The sequence below is a fragment of the Phaenicophaeus curvirostris genome, chromosome Z (assembly GCF_032191515.1).
Source record: "Phaenicophaeus curvirostris isolate KB17595 chromosome Z, BPBGC_Pcur_1.0, whole genome shotgun sequence".
Lineage (NCBI taxonomy): Eukaryota > Metazoa > Chordata > Aves > Cuculiformes > Cuculidae > Phaenicophaeus > Phaenicophaeus curvirostris.
Genome location: NC_091431.1, coordinates 20,478,018 through 20,505,825, shown reverse-complemented (window position 1 = coordinate 20,505,825; position 27,808 = coordinate 20,478,018). Strand labels below are relative to the sequence as shown.

Sequence of the window (27,808 nt, the reverse complement as noted above, 5' to 3'; positions counted from 1 at the left end):
TTTTTTCTTTACTCAGTTGATGTTTTATACTCTCTGTTTCTGATCCAAAAGAAAATGTAGTCATCTGTGTCATCTCATAGACAGTGTATTAGAAAAAAAAAAATTCACAGGAAGGGTAATCAGGGACTGGCAGAGGCTGCCCAGGGAGGTGGTTGAGTCACCTTCCCTGGAGGGGTTTAAAAGATGAGTGAATGAGGTGCTCAGGGACGTCGTTTAGTGGCAGATAGGAGTGGTTGGACTTGATGATCCTGGAGGTCTTTTCCCACCTGGTGATTCTATGATTTGCTTTTGATGACTTGTTCTGGGGATCAGGACATATTCTGTGAATTGTTTATTCTGCAGGTTCCACCAGACACGCTTCTTGCCTGCTCTGTAAGCATCTTGAACCCTGTGTTCAGTTTTCAGCCCCTCAGTGCAAGGACATCGAGGTGCTGGTGTGCGTCTAGAGAAAGGGAACAAAGCTGGTGAGGGGCTGGAGAACAAGCCTTACAAGGAGCGGCTGAGAGAGCTGGGGGTGTTTATGCTGGAGAAGAGGAGGCTGAGGGGAGACCTCATTGCTCTCTACAACTACCCGAAAGAGATTGTAGAGAGGAGGGAGCTGGGCTCTTCTCCCAAGTGACAGGGGACAGGACGAGAGGGAATGGCCTCAAGCTGCATCAGGGGAGGCTGACTGGACATCAGAAAGAAATTTTTCACTGAAAGGGTTATTGCACACTGGAACAGGCTGCCCAGGGAGGTGGCTGAGTCCCCATCTCTGGTGGGGTTTAAAAGACAGGTAGGTGGATGAGGTGCTAAGGGGCATGGTTTAGTGGCAGACAGGAACGTTTGGACTCAAGAGGATCCAAAAGGTCTTTTCCAAATCTATGAAAGAAGGTGATAGCGAGGAGGGTACAGGCGCCCCACCCCCTCGCCCGGCCCCGCCCCCGCCCCTTTGGCAGAGGCCCCGCCCCATCGCGACCCGCCCTTTCCCCAAGAGGCCACGCCCCCTCCCCAGCCACTTGTCCTCTTCCCGAGGCCCCGCCCCCTTCCCCTCCCTTCGCCCCGCCCCTTCCGCCTCCCGTTCCACGTAGGCAGCAACCCCTGCCGGCGGAACAGGAAACGACGTCCCCCATCCCGGAAGCGCTTGGCGAGCGGGGTCTTTCCGGTTTCCTGCTCGCTCTCCGGGCTCGGACTCTCCCGCCACGCCGCCTCCCTTCGCGCCCCTCCCGCTCTTTCTCCTGCCCTTCCCGTCGCCTCCCTCGCTCCTCTCCGCGCCAGACCATGCCGCTGCGGGGCTTCCCGGCCGCGGGGACGCTGCTGGTGCTGGCGCTGGCGGCCTGCTCCGCGCGGGCCTCCGAGATCACCTTCGAGCTGCCCGACAACGCCAAGCAGTGCTTCTACGAGGAGATCGCGCAGGGCACCAAATGCACTCTCGAGTTCCAGGTAGTCTTGACGGGGGAAGCACTGGCGGAACCGGGACGCCTCCCCCCCAGCACACACACACCCCGGAGCCCTCCCCGCCGCCACCCGCAGCGGGGCTTGCGGGGGAGCTTCCTGCACTGAGCAGTGGGGAGGCACATAGAAGGCTGCCTGGCACAGAAGGACCTGAGAGTGCTGCTCGAGAGGTGGATGGATATGGCTGACAGTGTGCACAGGTGGCCAAGATACTGCTGGCATGTATTACAGACAGGGTGACCAGCAGGGCCAGGGAAGTGATTGTGCCTCTGTACTCGGCATTGGTGAGGCTGCATCTCGAATCCTGTGTTCAGTTTTGGACCCCTAACTATAAGAAAGACATTGAGGTGCTGGAGCGCGTCCGGAGAGGGGCAGTGAAGCTGAGGCAAGGGCTGGAGAACATGTCTTGTCGGGGGTGGCTGAGGGAACTGGGAGTGTTTAGCCTAGAGCAAAGGAGGCTGAGGGGAGACCTTATCCCTGCCTAGATCTTCCTGAGAGGAGGTTGAAGTGAGGTAGGTGTTGCTCTGTTTACCCAAGTGACAGGTAATAGGATGAAAGGAAATGGCCTCAAGTTGCACCGGGACAGGTTCAGATTAGACAGGAAAAATTTCTTCACTGAAAGGGTTCTCAGGCACTGCCAGAGGCTGCCTAGGGAGGTGGTGGACTCACCATGCCTGCAGGTATTCAGACAACGGGTAGATGAGGTGCTCAGGGGTCTGGTTTAGTTGTTGACAGATATGGTTGGATTTGGTAATCTCAAAGATCTTTTCCAGCCAAATGTTTTTATGACTGTAGTTCACCGCATGCTGCTTTGCCACTCTGAGCCGGTCATAGAATTGTATCATAGGATCACAGAATGTCCTGAATTGGAAGAGACTCACAAGAGTCATTGATCCCAAGCTGCAGTCCATGATGAGGTCTCCCCTAAGCCTCCTTCAGGCTGAACAGACCAAGTGACTTCATATGCTTCTCATACAGCAGTATGCATTGAAGGCAATGCATATTCCAGCTCAGCTCAGGTGATGCTGCATGCCATATACTCCACAGGAATAACAGGGAGGTGTGAATTGCTCAGAGTGAAGTAAAGCAGATAAAATTGGCCCCCAAAACTAGCAGTATATGGTGTCCTGGTCCTTGTCATGTAATGTCTCATCTGAAGAGCCTAGAGAATACTTAATGCGCCCACCCAGCAAGGTGCATCGAAAGTCATTTCCTTGCAATTTACGAAGCGTTAGCATGATGAGCACATTACAACTTGGGGAGGTAATGCTTCTCATTTCAGAGGATGGTTGAAACGGGAATAACATAGAAAACATAAAGAAAATGATGGAATACGTATGGAGTACTGTCAAAATGTCCGAGGGCTGTAGCAAAACAGCAGTCTTGCGTAGAAGAAAACATGCAGGTCACTGATATCTTATGGAAAACTGTGGTTAACATGCATGTATTAAGTGAAGCTGCACAGTTTTCCTTATTTTCCCCACTTCCTTACAGTTTGAACGTGCAGCCACCATGTTAGAGCATGCTGTGTGACTTTGAGATACATAGAGTCAAACAGCCCTGACAGTTTTGGAGCCCTTGAGGGTGTTGGCTGAGTTCAGACCTTTCAGTCTGTCACTGCAAGTGGTAAAATCACTGACAGGAGAGCAGCAGTGTGAGAGAGAAGTCATCCTGGATGATGGGAATCACAGTTGCCTTTGGGGCTTTTGAAGGGGCTGTGGACTTCTATGGTTTGACTTTTCTTGTTGAAGTCCCGTGTATTTTTTCTTGCCTGGCTGCTGGCCTGTGTTTCTTATATTGGAGCGCATTGCTGCCAAATATCCTTGTTACTCTGGCCTCTATATTCCGATCCTTTCTTAGATACTTAAATCATTTGTTTCTTGACCCTGCCTATTAACTTTCAGAAAGTTATCTCTGTGCAGTGCTTACCTTCCTCATTTGAAGTGGTTATTGTAGGAGGTTGCTGGACAGATAAGCCTGCTAGTGTCACTTTTGCCAGTGATCAGAACAGAAGCAACGTTGTTAAAAGTAAAGCCTGGATTTGACCACCCACCTGTAGACAGAAACACTGTGTGCATGTCCTTTGTCTCAAGCAGAGAGGAGGCTCAAGCAAGCTCTGTGGGAAGGAATCCTAGGGGAACTTGGTCCTATGCTGGGACAGGAGTCCTTGTGAGTCCCTTCTAGCTCAGGACATTCTGTGATTCACCATGCATGTGTCATCTGGCCCTTTCAGGGTCTTCGATGTAACTGAACATGAGTGACTTTCATGTAATTGGGAAAAAGAACACCCCTGTCAAATTTGAAATCATACTACAGAAATGAGCTGTTTTTTCATTACAGAAAATCTTGCTTTTATTTTTCTTTCAACCAGGTAAGCATTTCTTTATGATAATCATAAATAGATGAAGACATCCAAGGAGAGACATCCATAGATCCAGGCATCCAAAAATCATTTTGCCCTTTGTATCCTGTCATGACATTTTTTGAAAAACTGTGAAGATACTGCGTGTGAATATTTGTAAAACTTCCTTTTGCAGAGCAGCTGCTGCTCAGATCCGTTGTTATTTCAGTTGTACCCTTAGTGTTTTCATTTTAGTAACTCGATGCCTCAGTAATCTGATGTAAGTTTAAATAATATAATGTGAACTGAAGTGCAGATACTAAATTGTTCTAGTGCCTTCTGCATAGATAGAAAAGGGGCATGTCTTTAGATATAAATCTCTTCCTCCTTCAATGTGCTTTATCTTAAAAGCAAAGCGTTTAGAGCAAGGATTAAATGTAAAACTACTAGCCCAAGAGTCATCAGGATACCCAAGTTATGACTACCTCAGCTACTGATTAGTCTGTCAGTAGAGGTGGGATAACTAGTCTACAGAGCAATATACTGTAGACCAGTAATAATCTAAGCCTTAAATAACCCTTGAGAATACCATGTGATGTTTTGAGTCATTTGTAGGCATTATCTGGTTGTGCTGGTTTGGGGGGAAAAAATTGCTGCGGGTAACTGCAGAAGGGAGGCAGCAGACCTCCCAGAACATTGCTGTGTTCACAAGCACAGCTGAAGATAAGCCAGACTGAAATACCTGTTCTACTGGTCAAATGCCATTCCTGCACTTTAAAGCAGTTTGAGTTAATCAAAAGAGCGTGTCCAGGATCTCCTCTCTGAATCAGTTCCATGGAAGACATGTGGTTATAGCAAAGGGTTGAATTTTTACAGTCATATCTTTACTGCCCCATCAAGTTTCATCTACTTTAGCCTTTGCTGTTGTAGTGTTATTCATAACAAAGTAACTAAAATTGCTCTCCTTGATGGTTTAAAAGCATCATTGAAGTTAGGTACCCTGAACCTAAGCTATTTTGAGTGTTTCAATAAGAAAATAATTTTTCAGACTTGGTTTGAAAGATTTTTTAAATTAATGTATTAAATTCTAAAACATTTGCTAAAACAAGAAGTTCTGCAGTGCCACTTGACAAATCATTCTTAGAAGAAATATACCAATGTCTGTTTTGCTAAAAAGGCAATATCTTGTTTTACACTTTCAGGTGATCACTGGAGGTCATTATGATGTTGACTGTCGGTTGGAAGATCCTGATGGCACTGTGTTATACAAAGAGATGAAGAAACAATATGATAGCTTCACATTTACTGCATCCAGAAATGGAACATACAAATTCTGCTTCAGCAATGAATTTTCTACTTTCACACACAAAACTGTGTACTTCGATTTCCAGGTTGGAGAAGATCCACCACTGTTTCCTAGTGAGAACAGAGTAACTGCACTTACCCAGGTAAAAAGCTGTTCTGTTTTACAGCAGCTGTTAGGGGGAGGCGCTGTTTCTTTCAAGTTCGGCTGCATTAGATGTCCATATCACTTTTGAAAGTCAGTGGTTTGGGGCTTTTAAAATAATCTGAATTACTACAAACAGACTTTCTGAAGATAGGGTTTATAGAACACAGAGCAGAGCTGGGAAGGAATCATCAAGGTCTTAGAGAACATTAGAGTACTTAAACCTTATGCTCCAGGCCACTGCGTTCTTTTGTTGTTTGTTTGTGGGGACATTTTGGTTCCTTTTTTAAGGGTGCTTCCTTTTAATGCCCTGGTTCTGTGCATCTTGATGTGTGGATTTCTGCCAATATCAGTGGAACAGGGTTTTCCCAATTTCCAAACTTTGGAGAAACTGTGAGAATTATTTTTATATTTTAAATGGTAGAGAGAGTTTTTGAGGAGAGCTTAAGCTGGCCTCTCATGTAAGTGTCATATTTAAAATGGAGAAATAATTCTAGCAAAATAAACAAATTTACAAAACCAGACATATTTAGCAGTCTTTTAGATATTTGTCCTTTATAAGACACTAAAAAGTGTCAGGACATTGTTGCTATATTGTCAGTATATTTCAGTTTTGTACCACGTGTACCCAACGTAAAAATCATCAAAACTTCCCTTGGAACACTTGCTTGGTGAATTCCCACTAGTGTTGTTACATTATAACCGTCACCAAACCTTTCTTTAATCAGGCATTAAAGAATGCTGGACATGTTCTCTGTTTCGCTAGTCTGAACTGAGTGGTATAAATACTGCTTCCCAAATGCCGTTCTTGAATTTACCACAAATAAATCGGCAGTATCTGAAATCTGTAACAAGTAGATGACTTGGTGTGAATTCAACTATAACTTTTATAAGTCTTTCTTCTTGTCACTTCTCTGCTTTGGTTTATTTTGAATTCCAGTTCTTGATCCTGTTACCTTTCTATCTCTCTTCCTTACTTTGGTCTTCATTCTGTTCAATATTTGTATTCTGTTACATCTGTTTTTTGCTTTGCCAGCATGGCATCATCAGAGGGATTTTGAGAATGCAAAACATGCAGTTCTTGGGTCTAGCATCCCCGCAGCCCCTTGCAGCCTGCAGGAGAAGATATATATATTAAAAAAAAAAGTTTATCACTGGGGTGTAACATGTACAATGGAAATAAGGTATTTGGGAAAAGGAAAGTTATTTTTCAGAGCACAACACATATTTGGTAAGATGTTTCTTGTTGCAGTTTTTTTGCGGCTTGTACCATGGCCAAATTTGGGCAGCCTTTCACAGTGGCAGTAAAAGGTAAATCTATAAAACTAGAGTGAGTTTGTGTTTAAATCCCTTGTGCAAACTAGAACTCTTAAGATTTATCAGTGAGACCAGTGGCAGAACTTAGTTCAGAAAAACTCTTCGTGAAATCTTGTTGAGAAAGATGCCTTAAGGCTTGTTCCAACAGCTGTCTTGAAAGTCATTAGCGTGAAAAGATAGACACAGGTATAAGCAACTGAGAGTGGTCTAATCAGGGTGTCAGACATCTCCTTTTCTAATCGATTCTGCTGTTTGATTTTCAGGAATTACTAACTTTAAGACATAAAACAGAAAAACAATCTGTGACTAGATATTAAGTGTTTCGAAGCTCTATTGATTAATGTCTTGGTGATCAAAACACAGTGAGTGCTACTGACTTTCAGAAGATAAACTGAAAGTGAGGAAGTTTATGTGACCTAGGGCATGGAAAACTAGTAATATTTTTTAAATGAAAAATGTCATTGAAGTTGAGCAATTTGTTAAGTATTCATTTTATAGTTTTGTTATGGGGCATTTGAGAACACTGAAAGATGACAGAATTGTCCTTTCTCTAACTTCTTTGTGTACATGACTAGGAGAAGGATGTCTCGCCAGAAGAATATATTGAGTTCAGTAATGTGGATTTTTAGGATGTTGTACAGCTTGAGTTAGAATTATACAATGAAGAATGTTGTACTTGTAGAAACACAGAAGCGTTTAATATATACTATGTGCAACTTCATGTTACAAGCAACTGTTGGTTTTTTAGGTTGTGTTGAATTGACAACTGGGAGGTCACTAATATTTCAGAAGTGTTTCTAGTGTTTGTTTTGAACCAAAATATATATAAATTGAGGATTTGTGTCATTTTCTTCAGAGCCTGTTGCACTTTATTAGATCTGCAGTTTTACATGCCTCTGTATTTAATACTCTGTTGCATTCCTATGTATAGAGTTTGATCAATACAAGTTAAATTTTACTGCATTTACAGTATTTCAGTCTGACAATGTGGACTAGACTGCATTAATCCTTAGCTTGCAAAGTTACATGAATCCGAATTTTAAATGTCAAGCCACAAAACTTCACAGAGAAAAGTACTAGAAGGGTTCTTAATTCAGTGATGTGTCTTTGTTTGTTTCTCTAGATGGAGTCTGCGTGTGTTTCAATTCATGAGGCTTTGAAGTCAGTCATCGATTATCAGACTCATTTCCGCTTGAGGGAAGCGCAGGGCCGCAGCAGAGCAGAGGATTTAAACACGAGGGTGGCCTACTGGTCCATAGGGGAAGCAATCATTCTTCTTGTCGTTAGTATTGGGCAGGTATTTCTCCTTAAAAGCTTCTTCTCAGATAAAAGAACCACGACAACCCGTGTTGGATCATAACTGGCAGTGGTAATGCTTCAGGTCATTGTGTGCTACTCATCTGTAAAAATTACTGTTCTCCAATTAATTGCAGGTACAAAGGATCTGAATATATGCAACATTCAAATGTATCTACCCCTTATCCCTTAAAAATCATAAAACACTCAAAATGTTACAAAAGGGACACGCGATTTGAAATATTTTAAAAATATTCAAAACTTACGTTTTTTCTGATTCTTGTATTAAATAGCTGGCAGTGATCAGCCTTCCTTTATTTCTACTGATTTAAATCCGAAATGAGTTTTATTTTACCGATAAGATTAGCCATCTGTAGTAGAGCTCTTTAAAATAACCCAACAGTTTAGCGTCTGATATGAGAGCTAATATACGCGAAAATTTGATTTTATTTTAATGTTCAGGCTGAGTATATTGGATTATAGGAAGGCAAATGTGATGAACTGTAGTGCCCTGTTTTGATTTGCTGTTAAAAAAAAATAATCCAGTGATACCCCTTGCTCATTTATGAAATTGTTGTAAGCTTGACACTACATTATGGTGCAGATTCTCAATCAGCCTGGTTAGTCTGCACCTTCAAAACTTGCTAAATTTTGTACTTGAGTTTGATTGCTTAAACATACATTGTTCTATATTAAAACAAATGCATTTCCTCTTTTACAATGTCGGTTTCACTCAACGAATTGTAAGCTGAGACTACTCAGGAAATCCACTTTCTGTATCAAAAAGTCCAAATCTCTAGTTTTAGAAAACATGCAATAAAACAGGAAACCTTACAACTTTGTCACTGAAACTGTACAGTTTCTGTACTCTAATGTGCTGCTATTGCTTTCTGGATATAAGACCAGAAGTAACTTCATCTGTTAAGCAGCATAGCACCAGCACTGAATGAGGCTATATTATGTGTTAGGCACATACAAAGCTTTTTACTAAATTGTTTTCCTAGTAAGAGGCCGATTAGATATTGATACTGCATTACACGAGTGCTGTTACTTTTACTTTTCCTGGGTGTGGTGCACTGATACTTGATGGCCTTGTGCATCTAATTGCCACTCTTTTTTTTTTTGCTAGTGGTCAGGAAATGTTTTAAATATTTCAGGTTATCTTTTTGGCAGAGTTGTAGTGACATTATTTCCACTGCTTGCATCTTCAGTAGCTTATGTACTGTAAAGTCTCGTTTTATTTGGATGTGGAAGATAGTAAATGTCTGTACCTACAAGTAGCTTGAATTGAGCTGGTCGTAATAAGGCTAAACTCCTTCAAATGCCTCTGGAGGAATAAATAGACTGACCAACTTCTTAAGTCCACATAAACTAAATTACAGTGAAAAAACTGTCATATATTATCGGCTAATTAAAAAAATGTTTCTTAAGCAATTTCTCAGCAAGAAGAGAAAGGATGCTAAACCCTTATTAACTGCCTGTATTATTTCTAGCAAAAAATTGAAATTATATGTTCAGGTGACACTTGAGCAGTCTGAAGAGTTCATCTAAGATGATTTAATTTTAAAACCTTGTGATGGCTGAAGAAAGAAATGCGCATATACTCTCTGTTGTAGACTGAACAACTGCTCTCTTGGAAATTGAAGAAAAAACCTCAAACAGCTTAGCAATTGTTTAAAAGAAGCTTAATGTATGTAAATGCAGGATTATATGTAATGTTTTTCTATCCTGTACTGAATTTTAAATGCTGCAGTCCCATTTAGGGATGCAAGCTTCCCAGAAATAGTAAGGTTCACACAGATTAGAAAGCAAAAAAACCCCAAGTACTTTATTCTTACGATATAAATCTGTGCCTGCACACAATATTCTTGATTGTACCTGTAGGCTTTATTCTTGTGTTTCAGCAACTGATACTCAGCACTTCTTGTGCTGCATTGCACACAATAATGAAGCAACTGGTACACTTTGGATGCAAGTGTGGGATGAGCACATGGTTTAATTTTGATAGCTTCCACAGTCATGTTCTGGAGTTTGAATATCACTTGTGTAGCTTTAATCACAGCAGAAACATTTGCTTTAAAGTTTGAAACATGTTGGGGTTTTTTCCACTGAGTTGTTCTGTTTGCTGTCAAAATGAGTAAACAGGATAAAACAGGTAACAGTTGGCCATCTTGTACACATCTCTCTATTCTTTCATTATGTTTGAATGTGTGAAGTGGGACTGGTTAGCTCAATATTACTGCCACTGCATGGGTTTAGTGGACTTAACTTTTGCATTGAAGTTAGGTATCCAAACCAGTCCTCTGGTGTCCTGCTGTGACGGAGACCAGCTCACAGGGACGTCTTAGAGAGACTAGACGGACTACTGCTCTGGTGGCAAGTAGCAATTCTTTATTCCTCAACCAGAGTTTTTATACTCTCCTGGGAGAGCTTGTCAGTTTCTACCAAGCTTGAGTGCACTGTTTACGTTACTGCTATTCTTACCGTGAGAATACAAGTTATGCAAGTTCTACAAGTGAGGGACTACGTGTCTGTTCAAGGATTCACACATTCTTCTGTTTGTGCTGGTCTTATCTTAGACCTGCAGGTGCCCTGGAAATATATTTAACTCGGGCCCTGGAATGATGAGAAACTAAGCATGTTGCCAAGAGCCCTGATAGTCCACAACCTCCCTTTCAGGAGGAGCAGCTTTGTTGTTGGCATGATACTCTGTTCCTGACCCTTTCAGGCCAGACAGAATATTGCTCTCCAGGCTCTTGGCTTTCATTATTCTGTCTTTGACCCTTTCAGGCCCCCAGAATGTCTAATAGTTCTCCTCACTGCTGCATAATATGCAGCAATAGCTTAAAAATGCCTTTATTTTTGTGTTATTAAAACCATGGCACAAATACACATGTTCAAACATAGCTGTATATAGTTTTTAAAATAAGTGATTGAATAGGATATAATAAAACACATGCTAACACTCAGTGGGTGAAAAATTGTGTTGTGACTTTTAGTTAAAGCTGCATCTTTAATATGTGGAAAGAATAATTTGCTTAACAGTGTACTACACAGGTAAATGGCCTGCATTAATGGGGATATAACTGTGTTTTTAATCGCTAAAGGCCCTAGGTTTCAACTATTCCTTGGATGTTTTATGTTTACAGAACTTCTTCTCATGTCCTGAAATGTCAGTTCTTCCTTTAGTTTTTTTGGGGGGAAAGTTTAGTTTGAATAAGACAAAAGCAGACCCTGTGAATATTGTATGGGAAAATAAAAATTAATATATGAATTTGGTCTGATTGTTTTGTTTGCATGTAGGAGTGGGGAGCATTATTCTTAAAAACAGCTTTGAATAACAATTTAAGTGGTCAACTTGTATTTTAACATACCACAGTTAGTCTGCCACTGACACTTGATCTTCTGCCGATAGACACAAAGAAGTGTACTGGTTCACTGCTGTTCATAGTTAGCCGTGTATTCAGGTCACTAGGAAAACTCAAGTTTCAGCAGGATAGTGTGTTTCCTGTATGTTTTCTGAGCACTTTAGTAGTGCAGGCAGTTATAAATCTGTTCCTGTTGAGGTGGGATTCTGTGCTTGACTACAGATACCAGAGGTTATTTGGGATCTGCTTTATCTTTTCATGTTTCTGTAGTTTAATATAGAATCATAGAATCACTGGATTGGAAAAGACATTTGAGATTGTGGAGTCCAACTGTATCTGTGCACTACTAACCCATACCCCTGAGTGCTTCAGGGGATGGCGACTCCACCGCCTCCCTGGGCAGCCCTGTCAGTGCCTGAGAACCCTTTCAGTGAAGAGACCTTTCCTCATGTGTGATCTGAACGTCCCCTGATGCAACTTTAGGCCATTTCCTTCCATCCTATCACTTGTTACCTGGGAGAAGAGACCAGCACCCACCTCACTACAGCCTCCTTTCAGGCAGTTGTAGACAGTGATAAGGTCTCCCCTCAGCCTCCTTTTCTCCAGACTAAACAGCCCCAGTTCCCTCAGCTGCCTCTCATAAGACTTGTTCTCCTGCCCCTTCACCTACTTCCTTCCCTTTCTCTGGATGCGCTCCAGAACCTCAATGTCCTACCTGTAATGATGGGGTCAAAACTGAACACAGGATTCAAGCTGCAGCCTCACCAGTGCTGAGTACAGGGTGACGATCCCATACCTGCTCCTGCTGGCCACACTGTTTCTGATACAAGTGAAGATGTCATTGCCCTTCTTGGCCACTGTTTGGTCTTGTTCAGGTGCTGTAAACCAACAGCCCCAGGTCCTTCTCAGCAGGCAGCTTGCCAGCCGCTACTCCCCAGTCCGGTAGCACTGTACAGGGTTGTCATTTTCCAAGGGTGGGTCTCAGCACTTGGTCTTGTTAAACCTTGGGAAGAGGTGCAATAGGTAGCAGGGAGAGCAGCTAAAAAGATGTACTGAGTGTTGTGTGCAAGTTGTCCCAAAGCAGCACTGCATGCCATGACTGAAAGCCATGCCTTCTTGATGTGCATTTGCAGTTCTCTAAATCTGTGGTTTTAAGCAATATTTTCATAAAAGGTTTGGCTGTCGTGCTGTGGCTGCAAAAGTAGTTCAAAGTAGTTTCTGAGAAACTTGCTGCAATGTTGTTTTAACATCCTTGGAAACGTTAAGGGGATAGTAATGGGTAGTATAAAACCCCGAGCTAGTCTGAAGCATTCCTGGAAGTGGAGACAGTTATAGCCCAGCAGGAAGAATATACTGGGTAAGAGTACACTGAGAATATGAAAAAACATACCCCATATTTCAGTGTACAGGGATGGGTGGTGACATATCTGTGACACAGTTTCCTCATCCAGACCAATTCTCCCTCTCACAAACATACTGAGTCAATGAACCTTGTTTTAGAAAAGACAGCAGAACTAGCTTATTTTTCCAAAGTTGAAAAGGATTGCAGTTTTCTTCAGAACAAAACTCATGCTCCCATGTTCTCCGAGTCAATGTGGTTTGCTGCTTATGGGTGTGGGAGCCGGACCCCGAGTAACGATGAATCTCAATATGAGTATGGTCGTTCTCATTTATACGTAAACACAACACTCCTTATATACCTTTCCAGCAGAGCATGCGCCAAGAAACAACTTACAATTGGTCCAATTGAACTGTCCACGCCTTAAAAGTTACAGGATTGGCTCAAGAAGTTTGAGCGCGCGAAAGGTACCGGTCCGGCCGTTTCAGGGACTTTCCGGCGCTGAGTCCCAGGCTTTTGGTACGCGCTTCTCTCGGTCAGCATACCGAGGAAGGCTTAAAGGGGAACGCCAGGTTTAATCCTGAATGTTGAGCCCTGGATTGTTCACTGCTATTAAATCATATAATCACCCTTCCACAAATCCCCCTTTTTGTTTTTGAACAAGCCAGGCTTCAACATTACTTGTAACAACATTTTTTCTTACAATTAATATTACACAGCTAAAAAGTGCTGTCCCTAAAACAACCATTATCAACAACATTAATCCAACTACAACAAGTACACAAAAAATCCAGATAACAAACTTTTGATCTCTTCACTTATTCACTCGCATTGTCTTCTTGTGTTGGCAATTGGTCGCATGCCATAGATGATTCTCGATAGGGTCGAATGCTTCTAGCTGGTATCCATTTTGGACCACCCTCTGTGGAAACACACATATATCCTCGACCATTGAATATAACAGCAACAGGTCCTTTCCATACCCCAGTTATCGGATCCCTATATAACACTCGAAAGCAAGGAATAGTTGTTTTTTCACTTAACTTTATACTCTGATGATGTATTACTACAGATGGCTCTTCTCTGTTACCCATCAAACACAAATAGTTCAACGTAAATAATGCCTTACTTAACCTCATTTGCGCATCCATGTTTTCCCCTTTCTGCTTTTGCAAATAATCTTTTAAAACTAGATGCGTTCGCTCTACCAAAGCTTGTCCAGTAGGGGAATGTGGAATCCCTGTAAGGTGTCGAACTCCCCATTTAGACAAGACGATCCTCGTCTTTTGGCTGCACTCTTAGAAATACCCATTCCAAGATGATAAATTCATCAAACCCATCTTTGTCAGTGGCATTACTATCCAGTAAGGTAGAGACTGTCTCCCCCTTTTTGTTTTGCCACTGACAAATGACGGCATACGGTGATTCTAAACCATTACACACTATAAATGAAATAGGTATATCTACGATTCGCTGAGATGACCAAGAAGTTTGCTATTTGCAAACAATTTTTTGCAACAGGCTATGGTGTTCTGCAGTAAGTTCGATCTCATGAGCTGGGTCTGCACTGCGTAATAACGCAGTCAGCGGGGCAATTTTGGTGTTTGAAATCCCGACACAGTTACGTACCCATTGAATGTCACACTGCTAGTTTAAAAAGTTTAAAAACTTTTACTGTTTTTAAACAAGTTTTGAGCTCTATCTTTTGAGGCCGAATTTGAGCATCGGTGATATGCCAACCCAAATATTTCCAGGGGCTTGATCTTTGTACCTTGTCAGGTGCAATAACAAGCCCTCTTGCTGCTAACATGTCTATTAAGGTTTTTAACGCCATGTCGCTAAAGGGTTGGTTGTCTCTTTTAAACTAGAGAATTAAACAAAAATAATTTCTAAAAAAGAGAGACCACTCCCAGATTCTTCTGGAGCCTATCCCTTTGGGACATGAAAACAAATCATTTTTCAGAATATACCAAATTTAAGATGATCTTTAAGGCACCGATTGCAACATTTATGGAAAAGGACATGTGAAAACAAAATATATTACAACATATTAATACAGTTGGAAAATTCTAATTGAATGTGAGGTCATGAGAGATGCTGTTATCTCCCTCTTTCCTTATCCGTTTTCTTGAATTACAGGAAAGGCTAAGTGCATAAGCCCTTCACTGTTATTTGGAGTCATCCAGTGTCCCTGCATTATAGTATCCTTAATGACCCTGCTACCAGATGTGGGTGGCGCTGAAGGAATCAGTTCCTCGATGGGAGGAGTAGAGGGCCGCAGTGGAGGAGGGGCGCCAGGACGAGGGCGGCGACCGCAGCCAGCCGTTCCTCCCTCCCGACGCACTTCCGCGTCCTCCTCAGTCGAGCCGGAACCGCTCAAAGAATCAACTTCCGATTCGATCGGCTGTTGCGCGGTGATCCCGTTCCACTCCTCAACTTCATCCTCCCTTTTCAAGTCATTAATGGTTTTACACACAGTTCCTATCATGCCTTTTACCGCAGGCAGTCCGAATAACCGCGAAATCGGACCTGATTTGGCTGGAACCCTTTCAACGTTAGATGCAGGTCCCAGCATCCGAATTGCTGCACGAGCTACCTCCCTTTCCGCGTTCATCTCCTTTAATGTCTCTAAAACGAGACGCCAATCTGCACGGACGGCCTTAACCGCTTTTCGTTCCTTTTCGGATCCCGAAATAGTTTTGTCCCGTAACGTATCCCCGTAGTTTTGCCAGTCCGTGACCGAAAATATCGTATGCAGGTCTTCAAAATGACCCAATCTTTGACCTAACTGTATTAAACCTACTACCTGCTTTACGGGTATATCATGCCCTCTCTTAGAGAGGATTCCCGCCAGCAGAGTGGCCGCAGCATCTGTTTCCATAGCTGCGCCTAAGGGGTGAGTCGCGACCTCACACTCCAGCATCTATCCTGCCCCTTTGGACCCAGATAGTGCTACCCTTAGCCGGATTTTTTCCCAACACCCCCTCCTCTCGCTGCCTTTCCGCAGTCACGGAGAAATTAAAAAAGAGGAACCTGAACCATCCTCTGCTACCAGATATGGGTGTGGGAGCCGGACCCCGAGTAACGATGACTCTCAATATGAGTATGGTCGTTCTCCTTTATTCGTAAACACAACACTCCTTATATACCTTTCCAGCAGAGCATGCGCCAAGAAACAACTTACAATTGGTCCAATTGAACTGTCCACGCCTTAAAAGTTACAGGATTGGCTCAAGAGGTTTGAGCGCGCGAAAGGTACCGGGCCGGGCCGGGCCGACCGGTTCAGGGACTTTCCGGCGCTGAGTTCCGGGCTTTGGTACGCGCTTCTCTCGGTCAGCATACCGAGGAAGGCTTAAAGGGCAACGCCAGGTTTAATCCTGAATGTTGAGCCCTGGATTGTTCACTGCTATTAAATCATATAGTCACCCTTCCACAGCTGCTTTCCTTGACAACCTCCATTCTGTTTTCTCTCCTGGAGGCTGGTCATGCTACCAAGAGAGGGCAGCAACCAAGCACAGAAAGAAGTATTCCTGTCCCTGTATTAGGTCACGTGATTTTATTTAAGGGATTGCTAGCACAGAAGCTGTGTATATTACTGTTAATTACCACTCAACACATTTAGCCTGCTGCCAATTCATTCTCACTGCAAAAGTAAATCTCTGAAGTGTACTCTTTTCTTTGTGCTTTCTTTAAAACAGAAGAAATCCCAAATATCTGCTGAATCATTAAAAAATAAGTTCTGTACTATGGGAGCATGGTCTGACAACACCAAGGGCTGCTTTGGGAAGGCTGTGTAGAAGGCATAGATCCCACACCTGCATTTCTGTTTAACAGCACTGTTTAATACCTTCATCAGCAACATAGCCGGTAGGATCGAGTGCAAGTTTGCTGATGACACCAAGGTGTCTCACCATTGCCTACAGAGAGGTTACTAATACAGCTACCACAGTTTATAGCAGCTATTGTACAGCCTGCTTTATTTCAGGAGGTTACGCATAACCCTGTCATACTGCAGTTCGACTGAAAATGGAATTGACTAGAGACCTCGGTAACCAGACTAGATTTAGTCTACAAGAAGGTTGTGACAGACTGCTGCATCCTTTTGAAATAATTGAAAATACTGTTTGTTGGAATAAGTTCTTGCATTTCTGATCAGAGAGAGATAAGAATGGACAGAATACTTTTCACTACCTTACAAATAATTTCCAGTTTGCCAGGAGCTTACAGTTGGTTCAGTAGTTGATCAACTCCTAAAACATTTGAGTGTTAACACCTTTGTAAATTTGTGATATATTGCACACTAAGTACAAGAATCGCATCTCTGCTTCTGTGTGTGTTTATGCTTGAGTAAGATTACTTATTGAAGTCTCATACAGGCAGTAATTTATAATCAATAACACATGCAGAATCATAGGATCACAGAATGATGTGGGTTGGAAGGGACCTTAAAGCCCATGTAGTTACAACCCCGCTGCCATGGGCAGGGACACCTCCCGTCAGACCAGGCTACTCAAAACCCCATCCAACCTGACCCTGAACACCTCCAGGGATGGGGCAGCCACAACTTCCTTGGGCAACCTGTGCCACTGCCTCACCACTCTCATCGTGAAGAATTTCTTCTTAATGTCTAATCTAAATTTTCCCCCTTCCAATTATAGCCATTCCCCCGTGTCCTACCTCTACATTCCCTGTAAAAAGACTCTCTCCCCAGCTTTCCTGTGGGCCCCCTTCAGGTCCAGGCTGAACACCTCCAACTCTCTCAGCCTGTCCTCATAGAAGAGGTGCTCCAGCCCTCTGAACACCTTTGTAGCCTCCTCTGGACCCATTCCAACAGTTCCTTATCTTTCTTGTGTTGAGGATTCCAGAACTGGACACAATACTCAGATGGGGTCTCATGAGGTTGGAGTAGAGGGGCAGAATGACCTCCTTTACTCTGCTGGCCACGCTTTTTCTGATGCAGCCCAGGATATGGTTGGCCTTCTGGGCTGTGAGTGCACACTGATGGCTCAGGTCAAGCTTCTCATTAACAAGCATCTGTTTTGTTTTCAAAATACAGTCCAGTATTGACACTCTCTTTTGTTCTGAGGGCGTTCACTTCTGGTTTACCTCTGACAGACCAAAATGACTCCAAGGGTGTAAGACGAAGATTATGTTCTCATGCAGCACAGAACCTCGCCAGACCACTGAATCAGTCCCATCCAGGGATTTTCAGGACTTTGGAACCAGCTAATGATGGCCAATATCTCACAACACAGTGGCCTAACAGCTCAGCATCTTTGTTCATCTGAGTCCCAGACAGTTAACTGACCACCAAAGGACAACAGAGGAATATGTGAAGGTTTTTAAAAATCTAGAGAATTTACAGAAGAGACAGTATTTCTCAAAGCATTCAGTAACTTCAAAAGAGTTTCTATGGTGAAAAAGTGGGATCACTCATATGTACTTAAAAAAAACCAACAGCTAGAGTTTATGTAAAAGAAGTATAAGCTTTTGCAGTAATCTGATTCCAACTAATTAGTATTTTCTAGCACCCTAATGAATACACACCAATCACGCTTTCAGTAAAATTGCTGGGTTTTGTGTTTAAAGCCCTTCTTAGACTTTGCTTCTTCAGGCTAATTTGTAAAACATGAAAATAAATTTAAATAACAGAGAAATTTCCATAAAGAAGCAATCTCGCTCATCTACAGATCCAGCTTTCTTGCACAGTCACCCCTCACCAGGCTTCTAAGTGTCTGAAATCAAGCTGTAGCAGATTTCAACTTCTATATTATTGCTAGAAATCATGCCTAAAAAAGGCTTTCCTGGTTCGTTGTTGAGTTTTCTTTCCCTTCCCTTCAGAGAAGAGAAACAATGACCTTTGGAGAACAGGGGCAGGCCTTTGTCATAAAACAAGGTATGCACATTACTTAATATATATCTTTCTCCTGTAACAGGAAGCATATTTTTCAGTTGAACTGCCTAGTTCATGTATTTTTTTGTTCATATTATGCACCAGATAAGATTATAAATATGCAGGCATCTTTCACTTATGTAAACAACATTATTATTTTTGAGTAGGAAGGTGCAAATATTTGATAAAAGTACATGGTATACACATTTCCCCTGTGACAGGAATGAAGGAAATAATATTGACAGAAATCATGCACTTGGGATCATGTCAATAGGATTGAAGAATGAAGCCAGGCGGGGATGACACATGGACACAGACACCACCTGAAAACCTGCTGAGATCAGATTTAAAGTGGATTGCAATTCTCTCATATGCTAATATAACATTTGCTGTGTGATTTTTATCATTAATAGAAGCGTTAAGGATTAAACTTCCTATTAAAGGAATGGAAAAAAAAAACATAGGAAGGATAACTATTTCAATTATAAAACTGTGAGTTTGTTATTTTTCTTGTTTTAAACACAGCCAGGTCTTCTGGCCCACTTTCTTTGGCCAACCTCAACTCTGGCACAACCAGCCGGAAAGAAAAAATCACATCTTTGCAAAAGAGACCACAGCTGTTAATCTAATTTGTGATCATCAGTACTACAAGACCACAAACCTTAACTATCAATGCATGTACTACTAACTGTCCTTACAGATAGAATTTTGTTATAGTAACATTCATTCTGATGATGTTCATTCATTCTGGGCCACAAAGATGATCCGAAGGCTAGAGCACCTCTGCTATCAGCGCAGGCTGAGAAAAGCGCAGTTGTTCAGGCTGGGAAAGAGAAGGCTCCAGAGATATAGACCAGCTGTGCAGTACTGAGACAGTCTACAGGAAATCTGGGGAGCTTCAACAAGATCTCACCATTGTCCAAGATGGCCTGTTTCTTGCTCATTCTTCAGAGCATCCTCTCTTCACAGACATGTTGTTTTGGAGGAGTCTAGGGGATCGCCCAGCCCAGCTTCTGGCTTGAAGTGCAGCTTCCAATCCTTCCTCCATGGACACTGCACAAACACCTGCATAACCTGTCTCACTAACACTCTTCCTCCCTAAGCAGCTTTGTTTTAACCATCTGCATCTTGTGGATTACCTCCTGTACAGGTAACAGAGTCAAAGATTTTTCTCATAGATGGAAGTTGCCTGATGGCAGCCGTGAGACATCAGATAGGACAGTCCTGCCCTGGTTTCTCATTCAAAGGGTGTTCAGAGCAAGGCATGGCAGGTGTGTATTTTTTCGGAGGAGGGAAGCCAGCTATTCTGCCTCTGCTCCAGCCTCTGCTCGCCAGCCCTTAACAGGTAATGGTGTTCCAGCCAAGAGCTGCAGCTCTCCCTGGCCATTTCTCTTCCTGTGGTATGGATTCCCACAGCTCTAGTGTATGGTTATGGGCAGGAGCTCCAAGGTGCTGGGGCAGAGCCTCCTCATCCTCCCAACCTCCAGGTGTCTGAACTTTCCACAGCCCATGATGGCTGACAATGGGAATTAAATATTCAGGTCACCGTGCCTTCAGGGGCAGCTTTCATTCTGCAGTTCAAGATCTCGCCCATGTCCCCCACATTTCTATGCATCCCTAATTTCATTGTGCAGGGTGCCTACCTCCAGCAGATGCCATACACTGTTCCTCATGTCCCTTTTTCTCCTCTTCCTCAACAGTAGTCTTAATATCTTTCCTTTTCAGGTGGAAGTCCAAAGCCATCAGTGATGGTTAGGAGTTACTAGTAGGCTTCGAATTCAAGACCAGGCAACAAAGGAAGAAAGTTAAATCTCGAGTGCTTTCGTGGGTATTTTCACTCAACTGTCTTGCTGAGACGTCTGAATGTGATGGTGATTCTTGAGCTGCAGTTTGCGTCTGAAACAAGATAGCCTGAATGCTGTCCTCCACCCTTCCCAACAGCCATAGGTGAAAAGCACTGACTGAAGCTATCTGCACTTTGAGTAAGGCTTAGGGCAAGTTGTGAAACTGTATTAGAGCTGCTACTTTGGATAAAACTCCTGACTTTTAACTGTGCCACGTTTGGCTCTGAAGAGAGCTTTAGGGAACAGTCAGATTGAATATATGCATAAGCATAGGCACACATCTCGGAGATCGAGGAGGTGCTAACAGCAGCTGCTATTTGTTGGTGAAGCACCTTGGTGCCATTCCAGCTAAGAGGCCATCTACTCAGGACTGTCAGCATGATGAGTGTCTCAGTTTCCCATAGGAATTTAGTTTGTATGTGTGTCGGTATGGAAGTCACCTGATGCATGGGTCCTGCAAGGCAGACCAAAATCAACTTTAATGTGTAATTAGTTTTTTTATTTAAATTTTGAGGTGCTAAGGACAGGTTTAGAGAATTTCAGAGGTGGAAACCAACTCCTGATATTTATTTTGTGATCTTTTCAAGAGGATCTTGTGACTTATTGCATGAATTCAAACAGTAGCCTTAAGGAAGGCATGATTTTATGTTGTAGCAGCCACTACCATCAACTCAAGCTCTTGGTAGACAGTTCAGAAAGACTGATGGTGATGTACGCCACTGTCAAAACAAACCAGAAAAGCCTAAAACCAATAGTGACAAATGGATCTGCTTGATGCAAGAAAGGAGGAATTGAAGGCTGATGTGTTCATTATTGAAAGGTCTGGAGCTATTAGTATCACTAATCAGATAGGTGTTAAAATTTTGTGGTAGGGTATCAGTCTTTGAAGCCAAACCAAAATATGTTATTTTTTTTTTTTCACTTTTACTAAAATATCACCAGGAAGCAGTAAATAGCTCCCTTTTAGGGGTGCGAGTTACAGAAGATATATAAAATTTGATTCTAGGTGACAGGTTGTCGTGTGCCCACTCCAAAAAACCCAGCTCCTGTTAGAGCAAACATGGACATCTGAAAAAGGCAAAGAAATTTCAATTGTCTTGTCGAGCAAACTTCAGAAAACTTGAAAGTTCCTTTGGACATTCAGTGTTGTTGTGGAAGCCCACATACATCATTTACATAAGTAGTTCCAACTGTCAACTGTCCTTTAACATTTTTATCAGCATCTGTTTATTTGTTGATATGTCTGAGTAATAATATGCATTAGTGGTATATTCACTAAGAAATACTTTAATTGTGTTTGTTACCATTCTTCTGTTCTAAACCTCCAGGGTGCTTAGGCTGAACTTATGTGGTGATTGCAGTATTGCATCTTCGTATTCAGTATCCAATTGCATTTCTAAGGTTTGATTTTGCAATGTTAATTGTTTGTCCAACATATTAACCCCCACAGCCACCTGAATGAATTTAATTCATAGAATCATAGAATCATAGAATCATAGAATAACCAGGTTGGAAGAGACCCACCAGATCATCGAGTCCAACCATTCCTATCAAACACTAAACCCTGTCCCTCAGCACCTCATCCACCCGTGCCTTAAACACCTCCAGGGAAGGTGACTCAACCACCTCCCTGGGCAGCCTCTGCCAGTGCCCAATGACCCTTTCTGTAAAGAATTTTTTCCTAATGTCCAGCCTAAACCTCCCCTGACAGAGCTTGACGCCATTCCCTCTTGTCCTGTCCCCTGTCACTTGGGAGAAAAGCCCGGCTCCCTCCTCTCTACAACCTCCTTTCAGGTAGTTGTAGAGAGCAATGAGGTCACCCCTCAGCCTCCTCTTCTCCAGGCTAAAGAACCCCAGCTCTCTCAGCCGCTCCTCATAAGGCCTGTTCTCCAGCCCCTTCACCAGCTTTGTTGCTCTTCTCTGGACTCGCTCCAGAGCCTCAACATCCTTCTTGTGGTGAGGGGCCCAGAACTGAACACAGGATTCCAGGAGCGGTCTCACCAGTGCCGAGTCCAGAGGGAGAATAACCTCCCTGGACCTGCTGGTCACACTGTTTCTGATCCAAGCCAAGATGCCATTGGCCTTCTTGGCCACCTGGGCCACTGCTGGCTCATATTCAGTCGTTGTCAACCAACACCCCCAGGTCCCTCTCCTCCAGGCAGCTTTCCAGCCAGATTTCTCCTAGTCTGTAGCACTGCATAGGGTTGTTGTGCCCCAAGTGCAGGACCCGGCATTTGGCCTTGTTAAACCTCCTGCCGTTGGACTCTGCCCAGCGGTCCAGCCTGTTCAAATCCCTTTGGAGCCTCCCGACCCTCCAGCAGGTCGACACTTCCACCCAGCTTAGTGTCGTCCGCAAACTTGCTAAGGGTGCACTCGATTAAAGCCTTTCCTGTTGATTTTACTGAGTACTGGGCCCAGGCAGATCTTGCATAAGTGTAGCCATTTCTTTCAAGAGAGGTCAGCTCTTTGCATATGTTCAGTGACACCCACATACTTACGGTCTTACCACTGTCTCCTTGCAGAACAATGACAGCTACTGGTGCTGGAATTCGACTGCAGTATCTTGCTTCTTATCTTCTGCCCACAGAGCTATTTATGAAGCTCCATGTCCTCAGTCCGGCTCCAGACTGACTTCAGTGAAGTGCAACAGGCATTTTAGGAAGCAAAAATTTTGTGTCTTCCAGAATTGTATGCGGTTCTGAAAATCCAGCTGTAACTTGAATTTCAGATTCAAGATGAGTTGGCAACATCAGCCACTACCAAACCCGTCTTTTACTTGTGAAATGAACATACTTGATCAGCAATTTAATGGAAGATAAATATGGAATTCCACACTCCTGTAATTTACTTTTGGATTAAAGCCAAATTAGAAATAATAGGAGTAATAGGTGAGGCTGTGAGATCCATAGCTAAGAAAATCCTTTCAGATTTAAGATTCACAACATTTATTTATGAAGAAATATTAGGGAACAAGTTTACATTGTCAATTTTTATGTAAATTTTATTTAACCTGTTTTATTTTGCTCCTCTTTCAAACTATATATATATATTTTTTTTTATTTTGCAGTAGGTTTCCCCCTCCTCTTAGGGTACAAATAAGTAGGACAAAACCACTTTCTTTTAGGAATAGGAGGCTTCCCTATGCAACTCCTACCTGTACATGGGATATGTTAATCATCCTATGTGATGGACAACAGTATTCACAGAATCACACGGAATCACTAAATTGGAAAAGACCCACAGGATCATCGAGTCCAACCATTCCCATCAATCACTAAACCATGGCCCTCAGCGCCTCGTCCACCCATCCCTTAAACCCCTCCAGGGAAGGGGAGTCAACCACCTTCCCAGGCAGCCTGTTCCAGTGCCCAATGACCCTTTCTGTGAAAAATTTTTCCTGATGTCCAGCCTGAACCTCCCCTGGCGGAGCTTGAGGCCATTCCCTCTTGTCCTGTCCCCTGTCACTTGGGAGAAGAGCCCAGCACCCTCCTCTCCACAACCTCCTTTCAGGTAGTTGTAGAGAGCAATGAGGTCTCCCCTCAGCCTCCTCTTCTCCAGGCTAAACACCCCCAGCTCTCTCAGCCGTTCCTCATAAGGCCTGTTCTCCAGCCCCTTCACCAGGTTCGTTGCTCTTCTCTGGACTTGCTCCAGAGCCTCAACATCCTTATGTGATTACTACGTCCAAAAAATAGGAGAGCATCAAATTAAACATTGAAGATTGAAGGAAAGCTTAAAGATTTAAGAAACTTTAAGAAATTATACAATGCAAAAGTAATTACACATATACTCAGTGGTTTACTGCCAGTATTTTTGTCATGGGAATAACTATTTGTTTAAAACTTCACTTTTAGTTTAACAAAAATTATCATCTAGAGAGATTATACTAAGCAGAAAGCAAATTTATGTTATGTCATTATAAATTCCTTCTGTAATGCATTAGAGTTTATCACCTTGTTTGGTGTGTTAATATTATTCTGAAGGAAAAAAGTGGATGTAAATTAGACTCAACCCTGCAGTTTTAATGCATAGCAGTTACAGTCAATTGCTTTATAAAGCTAACTTGTATACTATTCAGATTTTATTCTATTTTATTTTATTTTTGGTTTGGAACTCCAGAGCTGGAGGCTTTTCAAGGCAGAAACAGGTTGTAAAGCAGAACAGTTTGCTGCTAATTACTGAAAAAAAAAAATGGGGACTATTTAGATATTTGGCATATTCTGCCAGTGTAATTACAGCAGAGCAAAATCCTTGTTTATGAGAATCATGTTGAATTACTCAGAACTCCTTCATGTTCTTTTTCTGGAGTAATTTTGTGCTTTAGCATTACTGCATGCATGAAGTGACATGTGCAGGACCAAAGTTATTCACCTCTATGCACAGTGTAAGGAAGAAGAACAGAAAAAAAATGACAAGCACCTACTGCTTTCTTGTCAGAAGCAGAGCACAGATAATTAAGGTAGTGTTGCTGTGCTCGATTGTGGCTCTCAGTGCCTGCCACAATCCTACTGGGGAGCAGGATGCCTTCACCTAAGCTCTGGATGAGGATTTAGTGACAGGCAGAGCTGCCAGCTCCCAGGGAGCCCCAGCTCCCTGCTCCTCACAGCAGCCCTGGGTCGTTTGTGGGTTAACAGCACTTGGTCACATGCATCCTGATAACAGCGTCACATTTCAGAGTCTATTTGCCTTCAACTGTGTTTACTTATTTGTTTTGGAGTCCGTTTATTTATAGGCATCGTGGCCATTTCCTGAGGTCTCTGGCCCTAACACAAAGCTGTAGATAACTTCCCTTGTTATCCTTGTCCAGCTCTGCCTTTACAGAGAAGGCATCCCTTAATTTGTAAAAACACATATTTTTTTCCCAATTTGCAGAATTAAGTATTAACATGTTGCACTCTTCACTCTGTCCTGGGAAAAAAGTTTTAAAATCCAAAATAAAGGTAATAATTGCCAAGGAATTGAAGGAATCAGTGGGGTTTTTTTTCCTCCAAAAATCCTTTGTACCTGGAAGCTGTACCATGTACTTGGCTTGAGGGAGATTCAAGTAGCATATCAGTCTTGGGATACAATATATTACGTTATCTCTTTTACCTCAAAGTCTCTTTGATATAGCTGCTGATGCATCTCACCTGCAACTGAGAAGACAGAAGCTGAGACAGTTTAGTGGAGTAAGAGTCTCTAGAGAATATTGAGTTGCCTGTGGTGTGAATATGGTGAACAGAAAAGTCATGTCAGAGGGAGCTGCAAAAATACACTGAATGATTTTGAGGCTTCAGTGTGCCTGCCGCGCTTGCATACTGCTAGGCTGCAGCATGAACACAAATTGGCTTGCCCTAGAAGCAAGATGTGGACTTCTAATAGCTAACTCCATATACCTGGACTGGGGCAGGTAATCAAATACCCTGTTGGCATATTCAGGTATAACCAGGGTGGATTGGTAAGGGTGCAGCTACCTTTGTGTCAGGCAGGAAACTTGAAGAGAGTCCTGTAACTACAGTGTAAATGCTTCTGCTAAGTTAAGAAGAAAAACTTCCTGGGCATCCCAAGGTACTCTCTGAACATCACATGTGAAAGGAAAAAAAAAAACCCAACTTCTAAATCACTGATAGTTTCCTCCCAGTATTTGAAAGGAGCCTATAGATGGGGATAGACTTTTTAGCAAGGACTGTTGTGACAGGACAAGGGCTAGTGGTTTTAGACTAAGGGATGGTAGATTTAGCATGGATATAGGAAAGAAACTTTTTACAGAGAGGGTGGTGAAACACTGGAGCAGGTTGTCCAGAGAGGTGGTGGATGCCCCATCCTTGGAAGCATTCAAGGTCAGGTTGGATGGGGCTTTATGCAACCTGAACCAGCTGAAGATGTCCCTGCTTATTGCCGGGCCATTGAATTAGTGGTCCCTCCCAGCCCAAAGCATTGTATGACTCTATGATAATTGTTATGAGAAAGACCTTCTAATTCACAAGGAGGAATCCTCAACGAATAGCACAAGTCGTTGTCAAGATTAAGATGCACAGCTAGAAGCCTAATTCCTGTTAGAAGGGGAAAGCAGAGAGCAGGCAGGGAAAGGCTCCTGGAAGTTAGTGTTTGTCAGTTAAGTTTAGCATACCATTGTACAATTAAGAACAGAATTTAGCTCTTTTCAGTTTGCATAACTTCTAAAGAAGGTCGCCCTCTTCATCGCGTTGATCAACAGCTTTCTCAAATGGGTTCTGCTGATCTGATCAGTAACAGCTTACTCTTCAATACTGTATAAGCATGTGTCAGCAGGTTTTTTAATAATTAGTTATGTAGCTGATTTTGAACACTAGATAACTCCTGATAATTCACAGAAATACATAACATTTTAGTTTTGGTGTGCTTACGCTGTTTCTCGCCATTCTGGCTCACACCACTTTGCTGAGTGAGGAAGGCAAAATCAATTAAGAATAAAAACAGCAAAAAAAATTATTTTTAGCAAGTGTTCAGCCTCTGCTTATCATACGGAAAAACACTTGCAAGTGAGAAGGTGAGGGGGCTTTTTGGCTGTTTAAAGGACAGGATGCCATCTCTCTGGAGTGAGATGATCCCACTAGAAATTTCAATGGGGAAAGGCAGAGGCGACCAGGGCTGCATGCCTGGTTTCCCCCATGAGTGGCATCCCCTCGCCACAAGCTGCAGGGCTGCCCATCCCCCCGGCAGCTGGTACAGCCAGACAAGCTGCTGGGGCATCCATCTGCTCAACAGGCTGGACACCTGCAGCCTGCTGTGCCCTGAGCAGACCCAACTTCCAGCTGTCTGGGAAATGCAGCTTCACAGACCTCTGCAGGATTCAGCAAACATCTCAAAAAGCTACTTCCTCACATCTTCTTTCCCAAGCAGGCTGTGGAAAGGGATGTTCAGCACAGATCATAGAATCATAGAATCACTAGGTTGGAAAGGACCCACTGGATCATTGAATCCAATCATTCCCATCAATCATTAAACCATATCCCTCAGCACCTCATCCACCCGACCCTTAAACACCTCCAGGGAAGGTGACTCAACCACCTCCCTGGGCAGCCTCTGCCAGTGCCCAATGACCCTTTCTGGGAAAAATTTTTTTCTGATGTCAAGCCTGAATCTCCCCTGGTGGAGCTTGAGGCCATTCCCCCTTGCCCTGTTCCCTGTCACTTGCGAGAAGAGCCCAGCTCCCTCCTCTCCACAACCTCCCTTCAGGTAGTTGTAGAGAGCAATGAGGTCTCCCCTCAGCCTCCTCTTCTCCAGGCTAAACAACCCCAGCTCTCTCAGCCGCTCCTCATAAGGCCCGTTCTCCAGCCCCTTCACCAGCTTTGTTGCTCTTCTCTGGACTCGCTCCAGAGCCTCAACATCCTTCTTGTGGTGAGGGGCCCAGAACTGAACACAGGATTCGAGGAGCTGTCTCACCAGTGCCGGGTACAGAAGGAGAATAACCTCCCTGGACCTGCTGGTCACGCCGTTTCTGATCCAAGCCAAGATGCCATTGGCCTTCTTGGCCACCTGGGCCACTGCTGGCTCATGTTCAGTCCCTGTCA

At 43.1% G+C, this 27,808-nt stretch overlaps 1 protein-coding gene across 1 annotated transcript; it reads left to right on the top strand.

The window, feature by feature from the left end:
* Positions 1-1,165: 1,165 nt before the first annotated feature.
* Positions 1,166-11,109, top strand: TMED7 (transmembrane p24 trafficking protein 7). The gene is made up of 3 exons (XM_069880018.1): positions 1,166-1,422; positions 4,978-5,223; positions 7,663-11,109. The coding sequence occupies exons 1-3, from the start codon at positions 1,261-1,263 to the stop codon at positions 7,897-7,899; spliced, it is 645 nt and encodes a 214-aa protein (XP_069736119.1). The 5' UTR covers positions 1,166-1,260; the 3' UTR covers positions 7,900-11,109.
* Positions 11,110-27,808: the final 16,699 nt, after the last annotated feature.